The sequence below is a fragment of the Capricornis sumatraensis genome, chromosome 2, assembly GCF_032405125.1.
Source record: "Capricornis sumatraensis isolate serow.1 chromosome 2, serow.2, whole genome shotgun sequence".
Classification (NCBI taxonomy): domain Eukaryota; kingdom Metazoa; phylum Chordata; class Mammalia; order Artiodactyla; family Bovidae; genus Capricornis; species Capricornis sumatraensis.
In genome coordinates, this window is record NC_091070.1 from 203,576,961 (window position 1) to 203,596,037 (window position 19,077).

Consider the following 19,077-nt stretch of genomic DNA (forward strand, 5'->3'; position numbering starts at 1 on the left):
CAGAGCGAGGAGAAGAGGAGAGAAGCCGGGAGGCTGGAGACGACTGAGCTACAGGCAAATCCAGTGGCATAGCAAGCAGGAAACCAATGTCAAGAGGCCAGAAAAAAGAAAGGCCCAGAGTGAGCTGAAGATCCAGTCAGGCAGAACACCAGAGCTACACACTCAGAAAGACGATCAGAGAGATGAATGAAGTCTTTGGATGCAGAGAAGCCCAGAGACAGCAAACAGAAAAAGAGGCAGAAGGAGACACGTGGAGAGGGATGGAAAGTAAGAAAGAGAAGGAGAGGCAGAAAGAGAGAGATAATAATAGACCCAGAGACAGAGGAAGGAATAGATAGATGTAAAGAAGGAAAGAGGCAGACTCAGCCAAGGAGGTCCTCACATAGATGTGGGGAGAGAAAGCAAGGTGAGCAGGAACAATGGGCCAGGTCCTACCTGGAGCTTCCTGCAAGTCTGGGGGTGGCCAGCAGTTGCAGCCTGGCTTACTCCCCAGAATGTTTGTGGGTACTGCTGTCCTGAGCTTATAACCATACAGGGAAGGGAGCTGTGGGAAAAGCTCCCTCAGTCTCAAGGGACCACTCCTGGGCGACATGTGGCCCCAGGACTCTAGCCAGGAGCTAAGTTCCTGCAGTTCCTTCTTGCTGGGGTGGAAGCCCCAGGCTCCCACTCAGGAGCATCACCCCTGCTCAGACTAGGCCCTTCGGCAGGCCCACGGAGGGCAGGGGGGACATAAGGCTCACCTGGGACAGGAGTGTGGATGCTGGAAAGGAGGCATGCTTGGGAACTCAGGAAGGACCCTGAGGGCTGGATCTTTTCTCAGCTGCTCCTCCTTTCACAGGAAAAAGAAAAAAAAGAGGCCCCCTGGGAGGTGTAGGGTGATGCAGGCCATGAAATTGTCCTCTCCTCCTGCCAGGGTGCATCCCAAGGGCTGTTTTATCCATTAAAAACTGTAGGAAAATTTTCTAGGGCCCTAAAGCTTTAGTCTACAGACATATTAGAGTCACAAAAGATATTATCAACTCAGAGATAGGGACCCCACACAATAAAAAGTGGTCCTCTATTAAATACAACATTTTATCAGTTAGTCAGTGGCAACTCATTAAACCCACATATAATCATATCGGAAGTGATATATTAATTATCTTTGATGTGGGACATGGTACATTCTTTTGTATCCAGTAAATAACAGTGCCCACGAAGGGTTGAAACTACCCAGTGCCTCCTGGGTTTCAGCCCCGTGAGGGTGTGTTCTGTCATTTCAAGTATTTGGTGAGAAGCTCTTCTCAGAAAGGAGAGAAGGGACCAGGCTCCCAGTGTGGCCCCTCACTTCACAAGGTCTGTAGCACGAAGGACTTCAGACAGGTAACAGGAAGAACTTGCCTCCTGCAGTTTTGAGTGAGGCAGTGGTGAAGCCTTTTGGAGCGTCCTTTGTGATATCTCTGACCAAGGGGTAGGGAGGAGTTCAGTCCTGCCTAGAGGGCAAAAGAAAACTCAGGCTCCATCCTTCCTGAGCATGAGAAAGTCCCCTGCCCACACACACCCCAGGGAAACTAGAGTTACAATTATTTCTTGGCCAGGTATTTCCCCACAGGAGCCAGACTGGGCTTAAGGTGAAAGCTGGGAGCCAACAGGGGAGAGCTGATGAGAGTGGAGCCCAAGAGGTTAGCTTCTGGGACAGCAGGCTGCTTAGGCTGGGCCACTTGGCTCATTCTAGCCCCAATTGCACTCTATACTCCCCAGATGAAATCTCTTCCCTCTCCTCCTTACTGGTCACGCCTATGACCACACAGAGTGCTGAGTGCTTCCTCTTAGGTGATGGTCTCTCTCCTGCTCCCCACTCTCCTGATCCTGACCCCAGAACAGAGTCCATTGCAGCACTGACCAGGTCATCCCCTTTTCCACTCAAGGGGAGCTCAGGGTTTTGTGGCATCCATGTCCAGGTAATTCTGACTTTAGCTCCCTCTGAGACTCTCAGGGCTGAAGGCCTTTACCTGCTCCAAAGGGAAGCGCCAGACCAGGGGACTCCTCACACCTCTGGAGGGCTGTTTCTTTCCTCACATTCTACTGGACCAGCCTGAAAAGCCTTCTCCCAAGCTGTCTACCTCAAGGAATGAGGGTTTCCAGTTCTGTGCCATTCACATGGCGGCTGTAGCTATCTTTCTAATCTGCAGCTCTGATTTTGTTCCCCCTGTCCTAGAGGCCTCATTGGTTCCCACCTGTGGAATTTAGTCTCAACTCCTTATTTCAGATGTCAAAATCCTTCTTGCTCTGAATCTTGTCCATCACTCCAGCCTTCCTTTTTGCAGCTCAATGAAGCCTCTGACGAATGTTCGTCTAAGAAAAATCATAAGGAAAAGACTCATGAGTTCATTAAGAATTCTATTTGTTCAAAGTCATTATTTTATTCATCAAAAAAAAGAAAGGAATACTTCTTAGGAGTGAAAATAATGAACATGGAAAAAAAATTAAAACCTATATTGAGTGAAAAAAAATCAAGGTACAAAAGAATATATATACTGTGTAACTCAATTTTAAAAATTATGGAAACAAATAATAAATTATCTAAGAATTGTGTTATGTTTCTTCAAAAATATTAATGAAAGCACTTAATAAAATTAGACCTTGAAATATTAACTATAGTTCTTCTTGCTTCTTCTGTCTGCTCTCTGGTGAATGAGGCAAAGAGGCTTGTAGAAGATTGCTGATTTGAACTATGATCTGGCAGCTGCCTAATGAAAACCACATCACAGAAAGTTAATCAAAATGAAAATGACAGAGGGTTATGTCCCAGATTTAGGAACAAGCTGCTGCTAAGTCACTTCAGTCATGTCTGACTCTGTGCGACCGCATAGACAGCAGCCCACCAGGCTCCCCTCGTCCCTGGGATTCTCCAGGCAAGAACACTGGAGGGGGTTGCCATTTCCTCCTCCAATGCATGAAAGTGAAAAGTGAAAGTGAAGTCACTCAGGCGTGTCCGACCCTCAGCGACCCCGTGGACTGCAGCCTTCCAGGCTCCTCAGTCCATGGGATTTTCCGAGCAAGGGTACTGGAGTGGGGTGCCATTGCCTTCTCCATAGAAACAAGCTAAAATTCCAGAAAATCAACTAAATGAAGTAGAGATAGGCAATCTTTCAGAAAAAGAATTCAGAATAATTATAGTGAAGATATCCAGGACCAATGGAGAAGCAATGCAGAAGATGCAAGAAATGTTTACCAAAGACCCAGAAGAACTAAAGAACAAACAGAGATGAATAATACACTAGAAGGAATCAATAGTAGAATAACTGAGGTGGAAGAACAGATAAATGACTGGAAGACAGAATGCTGGAAATCACTGCTGAAAAACAGAAAGAAGACTGAAAAAAAGTGAAGGCAGCCTGAGAGAACTCTGGGACAACATTAAATGCACCAACATTCACATTATCGGCATGAAGGAGAAGAGAGAAAGGACATGAGAAAATATTTGAAGAGATTATAGCTGAAAACTTCCCTAACATGAGAAAGGAAATATTCAGCCAAGTCCAGGAAGCACAGAGAGTCCCAGGCAGGATAAACCCAAGGAGGAACACGCTGAACAGATAATAATCAAACTGACCAAAATTAAAGATAAAGATAAAAAATTAAAAGCAACAAGGAAAAAACAACATAACATACAAGGAAACACCCAGAAGGCTATAAGCTGATTTCTCCATCGAAACTCTACAGACCAGAAGGGGATGGCACAATATATTTAAAGTGATGAAAGAGAAGACTCTGTAACCAAGAATACTCTACCCAGCAAGACTCTTGTTCAGATTTGATGGAAAAATCAAAAGCTTTACAGACAAGCAAAGGTTAACGGAATTTAGTACCACCAAACCAGCATTGTAGCAAATGCTAAAGGAACTTCCCTAGGCAGGAAACACAAGAGAAGAAAAAGACCTACAAAAAATAAAAGTCACTAACTTGTGTCCGACTCTTTGAGACCCCATGGACTGCAACATGCCAGGCTTCCCTGTCCTTCACTATCTCCCAGAGTTTGTTCAAATTCATGTCTATAGGATCATACATATTAATAATTACCTTACATGTAAATGGATCAAATGCACCAACCAAAAGACATAGACAGGCTGGGTGGATGAAAATATGTGTATGTATGCATTTCTACTTACCACATCACTCTACTTAACACCTAAATTGTATGTAATTATTTTATACTGTTAGGTTAATCATGTTTCCATTATGACTTGCAATTTTAATTATCTTTTATTTATTTATTTTTGTCTGGCTATTGATTGTGAAAACTGATAAACCTCTTTTATGATTGTGATTGGATTTGTGTTTTAGATGCTCAGTTGTGTACAACTCATTTTGACCCTGTGGGCTATAGTCCACCAGTCCCCTCAGTCCATGGAATTCTCCAGGCAAGAATACTGGAGTGTGTAGCCATTCCCTTTTCCAGGGGATCTTCTCAACCCCAGGATCAAATCAAGGCCTCCCACCTTGTGGGCAGATTCTTTACCTTCTTAGCCACCAGGAAAAGCCCCATGTAACTATTATTCATTTTAATACAATTGTATCATAATTGGTCAACAGAAGATAATAGAATTCTATTTCACTAAAACTACCATTTAATAGAAAAACCTGTAATCACTTTAAAATCCAGATGCACATTAGAATTATCTTGGAAGTTTTTGAAAAATACAAATGCCCAGTTATTGTTTTCTTTCTCCAAAGCTCCAGATGTGATTCTAATGAGCAGCCATATTTAAAAACTACTGAATTATATATCTTTCACTTTTAGCTAGTTTGGTTCACTTTTTTCTATTTCATATTCAGTACTCCCATTTCATTTAGTTTGTTTCCTAATTTCTCTCTCATTTTTTGTTGTTCTTTCTCAAACCTTTACCAAGTGTAGTAGAAAAGCTATTATATACATATATTACTAAATAGTACAGTTAATATTAATTAATATTAAATTCAATAATAATTAATATTAAATATTAATTAAACATATACATTCAATATATATTTTAGAAAACTTACGAATTTTTGCCTGGCTAAAAGTTTTATGATTTTTTGGTTTCATTTGTTTGACTAAGATGAATAGAATGCTAGATTTCTGATTTATATTCACTCAATATTTTGATGTAGTTCCATTTATTCTGGCATCTAGTATTACTGCTAATGGCAAAGGGCATGGCAACCCACTCCAGTATTCTTGCCTGGAGAATCCCACGGACAGAGGAGCCTGGCAGGCTGCAGTCCATAGGGCTGTAAAGAGTCGGACACAAATGAGTGACTGAGCATGCATTCATTACTGCTAAAAGTCTAGAAAGCTTATTATCTTGGTGATTAAAAAAAAAATTTTTTTTTTGAATGAGGCTTGAAACTTCTGATCCCATTCTGAAAATATAAAGAAATACTATGTTGTAAAAATAAAAAACAGTCAATGCTTACTATAGGGTTTTAATCTATTGTACCTGTCACTTCCAGAGAATCTCCCTCTTCTTTGTTTATTTTGGCTTCCTCTGTTTGCAAGTCTCTTCAGTGTCTAATTTCCACCCTGACACAAGGAGGAGAAGGTGATTACTTATTTACGCTCACTTGTTCAGTTGTGCTATGGCGAGGGAGGAACACTACAAACAAATATCACTAGTGTGTGTGGGGACTACTTGCAGTGTATGGACCACACTGGGTTTGCCCCAGCTCACAGTGCCTATGCTTTCCCTCTCTACACTGCTCAGGCTCCAGGTTGCTCTGAAGGGAAACTGTCCAAAGCGGGTGCTGGGTTGTGTGTTCTTCCCAGGTCTAAGCTGCTCAGGTTCAGGTTCTCGGGTACTCCACAAAGACACAGACTCGGTTGGGCTTGTGTTTTGTGTTCTTCCCAGTTCCGAGGAGCTCAGGCGACCAGATATTTGGTGAGTGCACTATTCCAGGTGTACAGTGTGTCTTATCACCTCCCCAGCCCCAGCTGCATGATTTCCTGGATGCGCCATAAGAGTGCCATCTCAGGTGTGCTGTGTGTCTTCTCTGGGGGGCTGAACTCAAATGGATGAATTCTTAGAAAACTATAACCTTTCAAAACTGAACCAGGAAGAAATAGAAAATCTTAACAGACTCATCACAAGCACAGAAATTGAAACTGTAATAAAAAATATTCAAACAAACAAAAGTCCAGGACCAGATGGCTTCACAGATGAATTCTACCAAAAATTTAGAGAAGAGCTAACACCTATCCTACTCAAACTCTTCCAGAAAATTGTAGAGGAAGGTAAACTGCCAAACTCATTCTATGAGGCTACCATCACTCTAATACCAAAACCAGACAAAGATGCCACACACACAAAAAAAGAAAACTACAGGCCAATATCACTGATGAACATAGATGCAAAAATCCTTAATAAAATTCTAGCAAACAGAATCCAACAACATATTAAAAAGATCATACATCATGACCAAGTGGGCTTTATCCCAGGGATGCAAGGATTCTTCAATATTCACAAATCAGTGTGATATACCACATTAACAAATTGAAAGATAAAAACCATACGATTATTTCAATAGATGCAGAGAAAGCCTTTGACAAAATTCAACATCCATTTATTATAAAAACCCTCCAGAAAGCAGGCATAGAAAGAACATACCTCAATATAATAAAAGCCATATATGATAAACCCACAACAAACATTATCCTCAATGGTGAAAAATTGAAATCATTTCTCCTAAAGTCAGGAACAAGACAAGGGTGCCGACTCTCACCACTACTATTCAACATAGTTTTGGAAGTTTTTGCCACAGCAATCAGAGAAGAAAAAGAAATAAAAGGAATCCAGACTGGATAAGAAGAAGTAAAACTCTCACTGTTTGCAGATGACATGATCCTCTACCTAGAAACCCCTAAAGACACCACCAGAAAATTACTAGAGCTAATCAATGAATATAGTAAAGTTGCAGGATATAAAATTAACACACAGAAATCCCTTGCATTCCTATACACTAACAATGAGAAAACAGAAAGAGAAATTAAGGAAACAATTTCGTTCACCATTGCAAAGAAAAGAATAAAATAGTTAGGAATAAATCTACCTAAAGAAACAAAAGACTTATATATAGAAAACTATAAAATACTGATGAAAGAAATCAAAGGTGACACAAATAGATGGAGAAATATACCATGCTCATGGATTGAAAGAATCAATATAGTGAAAGTGAGTATACTACCCAAAGCAATCTATAGATTCAATGCAATCCTTATCAAGCTGCTGCTGCTGCTAAGTCACTTCAGTAGTGTCTGACTCTGTGCGACCCCATAGACAGCAGCCCACCAGGCTCCCCTGTCCCTGGGATTCTCCAGGCAAGAACACTGGAGTGGGTTGCCATTTCCTTCTCCAATGCATGAAAGTGAAAAGTGAAAGTGAAGTCGCTCAGCCATGTCCGACTCTTAGCGACTCCATGGACTGCAGCCCACCAGGCTTCTCTGTTCATGGGATTTTCCAGGCAAGAGTACTGGAGTGGGGTGCCATTGCCTTCTCTACCTTATCAACCTACCAACAGCATTTTTCAGAGAACTAGAACAAATAATTTCACAATTTGTATGGAAATTAAAAAAAACCTAGAATAGCCAAAGCAATCTTGAGAAAGAAGGATGGAACTAGAGGAATCAACCTACCTGACTTCAGACTATACTACAAAGCTACAGTCATTAAGACAGTATGGTACTGGCACTAAGACAGAAATATAGATCAATGGAACAAAATAGAAAGCCCAGAGATAAATCCACACACCCATGGACACGTTTTCTATGACAGAGGAGGCAAGAATATACAACGGAGAAAAGACAATATCTTTAACAAGTGGTGCTGGGAAAACTGGTCAACCACTTGTAAAAGAATGAAACTAGAACACTTTCTAACACCGTACACAAAAATAAACTCAAAATGGATTAAAGATCTAAACATAAGACCAGAAACTATAAAACTCCTAGAGGAAAACATAGGCAAAACACTCTCTGACATAAATCACAGCAGGATATCCTCTATGACCCACCTCCTAGAATACTGGAAATAAAAGCAAAAATAAACAAATGGGACCCAATTAAACTTAAAAGCTTTTGCGCAATGAAGGTAACTATAAGCAAGGTGAAAAGACAGCCTTCAGAATGGGAGAAAATAATAGCAAATGAAGCAGCTGACAAAGAATTAATCTCAAAATATACAAGCAGCTCCTGCAGCTCAATTCCAGAAAAATAAACGACCCAATAAAAAAATGTGCCAAAGAACTAAACAGACATTTCTCCAAACATACAGATGACTAACAAACACTTGAAAAGATGTTCAACATTACTCATTATCAGAGAAATGCAAATCAAAACCACAATGAGGTACCATCTCATGCCAGTCAGAATGGTTGCTATCAAAAAGTTTACAAATAATAAATGCCAGAGAGGGTGTGGAGAAAAGGGAACCCTCTAACAATGTTGGTGGGAATACAAAGTAGTACAGCCAATATGGATAACAGTGTGGAGATTCCTTTAAAAGCTGGAAATAGAACTGTCATATGACCCAGCAATCCCACTACTGGACATACACACCAAGGAAACCAGAATTGAAAGAGACACATGTACCACAATGTTCATCACAGCACTGTTTACAATAGCTAGGAAACGGGAGCAACTTAGATGTCCATCAGCAGAAGAATGGATAAGAAAGCTGTGGCATGTATACCAAATGGAATATACAGTTCAGTTCAGTTGCTCAGTCGTGTCTGACTCTTTGCAACCCCATGAACTGCAGCACACCAGGCCTCCGTGACCATCACCAACTCCCAGAGTCCACCCAAACCCATGTCCATCGAGTTGATGAAGCCAATCAAACATCTTATCCTCTGTTGTCCCCTTCTCCTCCTGCCCTCAATCTTTCCCAGCATCAGGGTCTTTTCAAATGAGTCAGCACTTCACATCAGGTGGCCAAAGTATTGGAGTTTCAGCTTCAACATCAGTCCTTCCAATGAACACCCAGGACTGATCTTTAGGATGGACTGGTTGGATCTCCTTGTAGTCCAAGGGACTCTCAAGAGTCTTCTCCAACACCACAGTTCAAAAACATCAATTCTTCGGTGCTCAGCTTTCTTTATAGTCCAACTCTCACATCCATACATGACCACTGGAAAAATCATAGCCTTGACTAGACGGACCTTTGTTGGCAAAATAATGTCTCTGCTTTTTAATATGCTGTCTAAGTTGGTCATAACTTTATTTCCAAGGAGTAAGCATCTTTTAATTTCATGGCTGCAGTCACCATCTGCAGTGATTTTGGAGCCCCCCAAAATAAAGTCAGCTACTGTTTCCACTGTTTCTCCATCTATTTCCCATGAAGTGATGGGACCAGATGCCATGATCTTCGTTTTCTGAATGTTGAGCTTTAGGCCAACTTTTTCACTCCCCTCTTTCACTTTCATCAAGAGGCTCTTTAGTTCTTTTTCTGCCATAAGGGTGGTGTCATCTGCATATCTGAGGTTATTGATATTTCTCCCTGCAATCTCGATTCCAGCTTGTGCTTCCTCCAGCCCAGCATTTCTCACGATATACTCTGCATAGAAGTTAAATAAGCAGGGTGACAATATACAGCCTTGATGTACTCCGTTTCCTGTTTGGAACCAGTCTGTTGTTCCATGTCCAGTTCTAACTGTTGCTTCCTGACCTGCATACAGATTTCTCAAGAGGCAGGTCAGGTGGTCTGGTATTCCCATCTCTCTCAGAATTTTCCACAGTTGATTGTGATCCACACAGTCAAAGGCTTTGGCATAGTCAATAAAGCAGAAATACATGTTTTTCTGGAACTCTCTTGCTTTTTTGATGATCCAGAGAATGTTGGCAATTTGATCTCTGGTTCCTCTGCCTTTTCTAAAACCAGCTTGAACATCTGGAAGTTCACAGTTCACATATTGCTGAAGCCTGGCTTGGAGAATTTTAAGCATTACTTTACTAGCAAGTAAGATGAGTGCAATTGTGCAGTAGTTTGAGCATTCTTTGCATTGCCTTTCTTTGGGATTGACCTTTTGCAGTCCTGTGGCCACTGCTGAGTTTTCCAGATTTGTTGGCATATTGAGTGCAGCACTTTCACAGCGTCATCTTTCAGGATTTGAAATAGCTCAACTGGAATTCCATCACCTCCACTAGTTGTTCATAGTGATGCTTCCTAAGGCCCACTTGACTTCACATTCCAGGATGTCTGGCTCTATGTGAGTGATCACACCATTGTGATCTGGGTCGTGAAGATCTTTTTTGTACAGTTCTTCTGTGTATTCTTGCCACCTCTTCTTAATATCTTCTGCTTCTGTTAAGTCCCTACCATTTCTGTCCTTTATTGAGCCCATCTTTGCATGAAATGTTCCCTTGGTATCTCTAATTTTCTTGAAGCGATCTCTAGTCTTTTTCATTCTATTGTTTTCCTCTATTTCTTTGCATTGATCACTGAGGAAGGCTTTCTCTTCTCTCCTTGCTATTCTCTAATTCTCTGCATTCAAATATTACTCAGCTATTAAAAATAATGCATTTGAATCAGTTCTAATGAGGTGGATGAAACTGGAGCCTATTATACAGAGTGAAGTAAGTTAGAAAGAAAAGCAACAATACAGTTTATTAAGGCATATATATGGAATTTAGAAAGATGGTAACAATGACCCTATATGCAGGACAGCAAAAGAGACACAGATGTAAAGAACAGACTTTTGGACTCTGTGGGAGAAGGTGAGGGTGGAATGATTTGAGAGGATAACATTGAAACATGTATATTACCATATGTGAAATAGATCACCAGTCCAGGTTTGGTGCATGAGACAGGGTGCTCAGGGCTGGTGCACTGGGATGACCCAGAGGGATGGGATGGGGAGGGAGGTGGGAGAGGGGTTCACGATTATGGACACATGTACACCCATGGCTGATTCATGTCAATGTATGGGAAAAACCACTACAATATTGCAAAGCAATTAGCCTCCAATTAAAATAAATAAATTAAGTTAAAAAAACAGGAAATTAACATGTGATACAGTATTGTTAACTAAAGTACAGATTTTATTCACACTGCATGAAATTCTGTGCTAGTGTCCACTGTGTATTTTCATATCTTATTCAAAATTTCAAATTGTATTTAGTTGCATTGAATAGCTTCAGGTGCATGCAACAAATTCTGATAAATTCTCTTTTCATTTTGATTTTCTTACAAATATCTCTAATTTTTCTTGTTATAGCTTCTTAGATACACACAACATTTAAAAGCAGACATTTAATTTTCAAATACATGTTTTAAAAGTGTCTTTAATATTAATTTCTTATTTAAATGCTTTCTTCTTTGCAATCACCCTTTATGTTTTTTCAAACTTTTAACTTTAGTGAGGCTTTCAGTGGCAAAGTCAAAGATCTCTCTTGTTAAGAGTTACATTGCACTTGAAATTATGTGGGTTATTTTCAAATATCTTTTGATATTGATTTCTAACATAGTTCCATAGTGATAAGAGAACAGACTCTGTATAACTTCAATACCTTTAGACCTTGAAATGTTTGTACCTTGTTTTATGTCCCTGGATATGTTCCAGTGTCTCCTAGTTTAGTCTAAGGGAACTTGAATAGAATTTGTATCCTGCTATTGTGTGAAAATTGTTTAAATCTTAATCATGTTGAATTGGCTCATAGTGATTTTCAGGTCTACTATATCCTTCTACTTCTTTGTGTATTCATTCTATTAATTTTTGACAGCTTGTTATTTATTCCAACTAAAAATTTTAATTTATCTATTTAAAAATGATTGTAATATATAGTGGAAATATATGTAACTTTGTTCTGTATTTTCCAAGTCTCCTATAAGTGTGTTATCATACTTTCATAATTTAAAAAATAAAAAAGAAGCAGAGAATAAATAAATGTTAATTGTAGTTATCTCCAAATCTAAGGTAACAGTTTTTTGTTTGTATTTATAAATGCAAAGTTTTCAGGATACATATATACTACTTTTGCAATAATGAAAACAAGTAATAGACTCAGACAAGATGTTTTCTTTTTTTTCAATTTTTATACATTTGGCTGTGCCAGGTCTTAGGCATGCGAACTGTTAATTGTGATCTGTGGAATCTAATCTATTCCTCCACCAGGAATTGGACCCAGGCTGCCTGCACTAGAGTACAGAGGTCCAGTCATTGAACCTCCATGAAAGTGCCCAAGAAGATATTTTCAGTGCATGTAACAGAGAATGAACAATAGCCAAAATATTTAATGAACTTTAAATAAGAAAAGGTAAACATATCTTGTATTCATTGAACACTTACTATTTTTTATTATGCTAAATGCTGTACATGTACAATCTCATTTAATCCTTCTAACAACCCTCTGAGATATATAATATATTCTTCCCATTAACAGATGAGGAAACTGAGACTCACAGAAGTTAGGTAACTTGCCCATCATCACTGAGTTAGTAAAGGGTTAGCTGAGGTTAGAATACAGAAGTCTGACTCCAGGGCCGACTTCACTACACAATACTACCAACAGTCCTATGAAAAGATGTTAAATTCATTAGCAATCAGGGGATTATAAGTGAAACAAAAAATGTCACCACTTTCCATCTATGAGATAGACTCTTTTAGAATGGTTTAGATAAATAACCTTATCAAGGGTTGATGAGAATGAAAGTTGTAGATTGGTATCAGTACTTAGAAGAATAATTTAGGGGTATCTAGTAAATTGGAAAGTTCTAAAAACTGCTACATTCACTGCTATACATACGCCTTGGGAAAAAATTTTACCTGTGGAGAAATGCCCAAAGAAATTTATCACAATATTATTTAAATAGCAAAAAATTAGAAGTAAACAAATGTCCAGTGATAAAGAATTAGATAAATGAGATGTGGTAAAATGCTTAAAATTCTTCTTAAGAGAATGATGCAGACCTTTAAGTATCCAGTGGGGGATGTCAGAACCATGATGCTGAGTTAAATTTTTTCATAGTGGCACTGAAATCTTGATACCAGTATAAAATGTTAAGTTTGTACCAAAACAATTTCGTCTATTGGTTATGGATGTGATTACATGTAAGCCAAAGCTTTGAAACACAGAGAATAGACTTCAAACTAATAAAAGCGGTTGATTCAGAGAAGCTGGCAATAGTCAAAGAGCACCTCAATTTTATCTGTAATTATTTAATCTTTTTCTAAAGTATAAAAGAGACTCAGACTAAATATGGCAAAATACTAACATATTTATTTTGAGTGTGAGAAAACAGGGTCTTTGCTATATTCTTTTCTATAATTTCTTTCTGCATATTTCTGACTCTGTCTAATATCTCATTATATACATAAACATAAAAAGAGAGATACATAGCAAACTTTCCTGCTGGTCCTGGGTAAGAATCCATGCTTCCAAAGCAGGGGACCCAGGTTCTGTGTCTGATCAGGGATGTAATATCCTACATGCCATGGGGCAACTAAGACCCGGGCATCAACTACAGAACCCATGTGCCACCACTAGAGAAGTGCATGTGCCACAGCAAAGACTCAGCAAAAGACACACAGTGAAGAAGAGCCAAAAAAAAAAAAAGATGCAGGTGTATATATATATATACATGTATTTTCTTTTAGGAAATGTATATTTATTTTTCTGAAAATAAAAATGATATTTAAAACATAAAATCAGCTAAGAGTCAGTTTCACAAGTTGAAGAATATTATTAGCCAAATTGTTCTACAGATATGTCTAAAATAACTCTAACTTAGATTTTATACCACCAAGTGCAAAAAGCAATGCTAATATTATTTCTGAGCTTGTCAGAGAGTAACACAAGACTGTTCCTACATAATCTGTCTACTCTTTTTGTCTTCTTCACCCCCAGTCCTTTACACCATTGGAAAGCACATATGCATGTTAAAACGCTTGGCCATGATACATTGAACTGACATACTTTTCCAGAGTGGAGGAGAGAACCAAGGAAAAACAATAAAGCAATAACCTCGGACCATAAGGACATACTTATTATAAATCAAATCCTTCATCTTAAATCCTCAACTGAGTCTATAAGTGGTAGTAGCTGAAAATTTTCCAACTAGTGGGGAGAACTTCAGGGTGACCTCACCCTTTTTAGGAAGCTCAAAGACCCAGAAATGCTGGCCAGACCTGATGTACTTTCATGATACCACATGAGCCTCATCAAGTCGGCCCATGATTGTGGACAACTCTGAAACATCCTGGGTCATTGAGCTGTCCCTCTCTGGCCAAGTACTTTCAGAAAGGCCCTCTTTACATCTTTGTTCCGGAGACTGTAGATGATGGGGTTGAGGAAGGCAGAGACAACGTTGTAGAAAAGGGCCAGCTTCTTGTCCCTCTCCGTGTCATACCAGGACCCAGGCCTCATGTACATGATCATGGCTGGCCCATAGAACATGGTGACCACAGTGATGTGGGAAGCACATGTGGAGAAGGACTTGAGTCTCCCCTGGGGTGAGCAGATGCTCAAGATGGAGACAAAGATGCGAACATAAGAGACCAGGATGAAGGAAAGTGGTATCAAAAGCAAGATGAAACCCAAGATGAAGTCCAGCCGGTCATTGAGGGATGTGTCTGCACAAGCCAACTTCAGGACAGCAGGGACCTCACAGAAGAAGTGGTTTATCTTGTGGGGGCCACAATAAGGCAGACGCATGGTGAAGACAGTATAGATCAGGGCCCCAGCTATGCTAATGAGCCAACAGACTGTGACCATCTTGATACAAATAGGACGACTCATCAGTAGAGTATAGTGAAGGGGGAAGCAGATGGCCATATACCTGTCATAGGCCATAATGGCATAGAGGACACACTCAGCAATGCCCAGGATCAAGAAGATGAACATCTGGGCTGCACAAGCTCCCCAGGAAATGGTCCTCCTTGGATATACCAGATTAACCAACATCTGGGGCACAGTGGTGGTGACATAGCTCATGTCTACAAGGGAGAGGATGCTGAGAAAGAAGTACATAGGTGTGTGGAGGTGTGTATCCAAGTAGATCAGGGTGATGATGAGTCCATTGCCTAGAATGGTGATAAAGTAGAGGGTAAGGAAGAACGTGAACAGAACCATTCTGGCCTGAGACTCACTGGAGAAGCCAAGGAGGATGAACTCAGACACGGAACTGTGGTTCTCCTTGCCGAGGCTCTGCATGGTGGTCTGCCTATCAAGGAGACAAAGACCGGTCTGTTCTGTCCTCAGCCTTCGGGGAGGAGGACACAGCTGACTGAACCAGAGCCAAACACAGCCCCTTGCACAGTAGCTTGAGATTCAGTCAAATCTTTGTTGAGTTGGGTGAAAAGGTGTAGTAAACTAGGGTAGCTCCTGAACTGGGAGAGCCATCAGAAGATCTGGATTTATGCCTGTAACAGAATATAAGATGCCTGAGTGCTCACAGGTCCTTCCCTGGAACCCACCCTCATCTATAGAAGGCAAAGCATTAGGTAGCTATGTCTGAAGCAGGGGAACCCAGCCAGCTTCTGATCACTGCTAAATGCTTCCAAGTGCATATACTTGTCTTGGTCTGGAGAACAATTCTTTGCTGAAAATTTAAATGATAACACTGAAAGTCTGTGTCACTAGGCCGTCAGTGCTTGAGGTACAGTCAACCCAGAGCTGCTGTGCTGGTAACCCGAAGTCACAGGTAAGCTGGAATTGTAGAGAACAGTGGAGGTCTTACAGAGATGAGAGCCGACATGCTGGGAAGGAGAGAGCAGAGACCTCACAGCCCCAAGAAACGGAAAGAGTGATTTTGATTCCTAACTTGCCCTGAGGTCTGTGATTGGATATCTATGGGATTTTCTGTCGAATCCTTATAATCCTTACCAGTCTATGATAACATTTTAAATTCAGCTCTTTCTAAATGTCTGAAGGCTGTCAATTACCCATCTGTGTGAATTTAGGCAAGTCCCTTCACCCTCATTGGCCTCAGTGTCCCCATCTGTTAGAAATGAAACATCCACGGCACAGGGTAATAGAAAGAGGCATATGAGATACCCTATGTTAATAAATTTTGCAAAATACCAACACTAGACAAGCAAAAGGGTTGGTATAAATGGGAGGTCTCTGGAAATCAGAAGAGTGGGGGCTGGTCCTAACTCTGCACCTAGTTCGCTGTGTGATTTTGGGTAACTCTGATGACTCCAAGGGACTCTTCTGGGTCTGCTATTCTTTGGTCCAGGGAACGCCTGGCTGGAGACCTGTGATTGCATCAGCGTCATGAGAGCCAAGGGGAGGGCTGGGCCAAGCAGTCAGCTGAACAGGGTTGTGTTAGCAGGAGATTCCTTCCAGGAGTTGGAGACATGAGACCAGGGCCTAGACTCAGGTGTCAACACACCTTCATCTTGTATCCTCTTTACCCATCCTAAGTCACTCAGCCTCTCAGAGTCCCTTGTGCTTTATCTGTAATACCTCCTCCAGAATGGAGTTTGTGTGAAATACATCTGGTCTATTGAAAGTGCTCAATAAATGGTAACAATTTACATAAGGGAGGCTTAGTCAAAGTAGGAATGGAGGGAGAATTGAGTAGCCATCATGACATTTTCAAGCATCTAAGTTCCAGAGGACAGCCCTGAAAACAAGACTAGGAGGCTTGATTGCTGCAGAATTCTGGTGAAGGGTGAGGGATGAAGACGTTGTCTGAGGCTATAAGCAAAAGAAGACAGTGTGATATTTTTGTGCTGAGCTTTAGGGAACACCAGTAACTGGAAGAAAATAAGTGAAAGAAGAAGGAAAATGATTCAGGTCAGGAAAGTTTATGAAGAGAAGAGAACTAGGGAAGCTCAGCGTCTTGGACTTTGAGAAGGGTCACATTCAAGAGACAAGGATTTGTCAGCTGTGCAAACAGCAAACTCTAAAGCCAGAAGGATGAGGGATGAGAACGGGGAGAGGCTCACATCCTCTGTCTCACCACATCCTCCGTCTCACTAGTCCACATCCAGATCTGGGCTTTCTCAGGAGCCCCTCACTAGCCTGCCTTCCTGGTCCACCCACCAGCAGATACTGCTTCATCTCTCATGCCCATTCTCATGCCCCCTTAGACTATACTAAGACATTTCTCTTCTGGTTCTGACCAATTTTCAAGTCTATAGTACTTTCTGTGGCTCAATGAGAGTTCTGAGCCATGATGCTAAGAGGGTAACCATCAAATCATCCTCATCTGAGCATCCTGGGGGCCCCTCCTCCCTGACCCACAGATCCTCCAAACTACCTGGCTTTCTCAGCACCTGCCACAAACACCATGCAAATCTCGCCATTCTCTCCTTGAACAGTTTATCTGTTGGAATGTCTCCCATGATCCCTTCTTCCTCCTCACATTCCACCAGCCCTCAAAGCCCAGTTTGGGGTTCCCTCCTCCTCACCTGATCAGTCAGCCTTGTGGGGTTTGTGTATTGTCTTCCTAGGCAGACTACAGGCAGAAGCTGTGTCCGTTAGACCTATCTCTCCATGATATTTAGCAGATTTCTTCTGGAGCCCTGTTCCAGGACTAGTTTTCTCTGCTTTAAGAGCAGACTCTGCTCTGCCTTCCTCCAAGCTAATGAGTCCCAGCCTCATGCTAGATTATCTAGGTGCACAGCTCACCAGGCTCTCAGCACTGCTCTTTCTGCTGCCTCCCTTAAAGACCCCCGTGAAGGCCTTTAAACTATGAGAGCTCCATTTTTAATATCTGCCCTCCTCTCCTCCTGCCAACCCTTCATTTATCCTTCTCAGCCTCTGCTCTTCTAGTAGACAAGAAAAAAAGAAGAGGGACTTCTTTGGTGGTCTCATGGCTAAGACTCCTCACACCTAATGGAGGGGGCCCAAGTTTGGTCACTGGTTGGGGGACTAGATCCCACATACTGCAACTAAGACCTAGTACAGTAAAAAAAAAAAAAATATATATATATATATATATATATATATATATATATATATATTTTGGGGGGGAACTAGATCCCACATACTGCAACTAAGACCTAGCACAGTAAAAAAAAAAAAATATATATATATATATATATATATATTTTTTTTTTTACGAAAAAGAAGAAAGAGGATCCTTTGCAGGGGTCCTAACTAAGACCTGGTAGAGTAAAAAAAAAAAAAAAATATATATATATATATATATATATATAAGAAAGAGGATCCCTTGCAGGGGTCCCCCAGAGTGCCGCAGGACCCATTTAGGGAATGGGGGTAGGTGGTGCTCCTGAGGGCCACTGCTTGAGTTTGAAAATGGCCATGGAGTTGTGCTAGAGACTCTTCTCCTGTCTGTTTATGAGGGCAGGAGCCCCTCCCCCTCCCCAGGGGAGTGGGACAGAGAAGACTAGGGTGATCCCTTGTCCATTCTTGCGGGTGCCCTAATAAGGTAACTCACCTAGCTCATCCCTCAGTCCTACTTATGAGTGAACAATGCACCGTTCTTCACCCCCTTCACCCCTGCAGCAGCCTTCACCTGGTGTCTCTTGGTCTCAGTGGTGCAGTGGAAAGCAGTCTCCCCTTCTCCTTTGCACGGTGGCCCTACTGGGGAGATCTGTGCCATTATTAAGTGTGTCAAATGTATAGCATCCCTGGAGGAGGGGATTCTAGCAGGCAGACCCAGGGGCTTCCTTCCTATCAGCATGGGGGTGGAGAGTAGATTTCCTGTCCCTAAAAAGCCCTGAAGATCTCCTGCCCATGCTGGTAAATGCAGCACAGAGCCACTGGGCTGGGTGAAAGGCACAGGCAGGAAGCTTAATGCCCCCAAGGCATTTTGGGCTCGACTTCTGGAGTTAGTGAGCTGGGCATCCTTCCAAAATCTCCATGTAGGGACTGAAATTCCTTCCCACTGAGACTTCGAGGAGGGAGGAGTCTTATGGTTGAGTGGCTACATCCCTGTGTGACACAGTGACAAAATAAAACAGTGTGCTTTGTTTCCTTCTGAAGCAATTTTGTTTGCCTTTTAAATCCATATTCATTTTATCCAAGGCCACTTATGGAACAGAGATAAAACTGAGGCTTGGATATAGACAATATAAATGCCGCTAATACTTATTAGAGACCTCATAACTTTCATTTATTGAAACCTACTCTTATCCAAGGCCACACTCCTC

The 19,077-nt window shown here is 41.2% G+C and overlaps 1 protein-coding gene across 1 annotated transcript; it reads right to left on the reverse strand.

Moving 5' to 3' along the window:
• Window positions 1-14,215: 14,215 nt before the first annotated feature.
• Window positions 14,216-15,163, reverse strand: LOC138073618 (olfactory receptor 2A12-like). Its single transcript, XM_068965451.1, has one exon. It carries the CDS (start codon window positions 15,161-15,163, stop codon window positions 14,216-14,218), a length of 948 nt encoding a protein of 315 aa, XP_068821552.1.
• Between the last annotated feature and the right edge of the window lie 3,914 nt (window positions 15,164-19,077).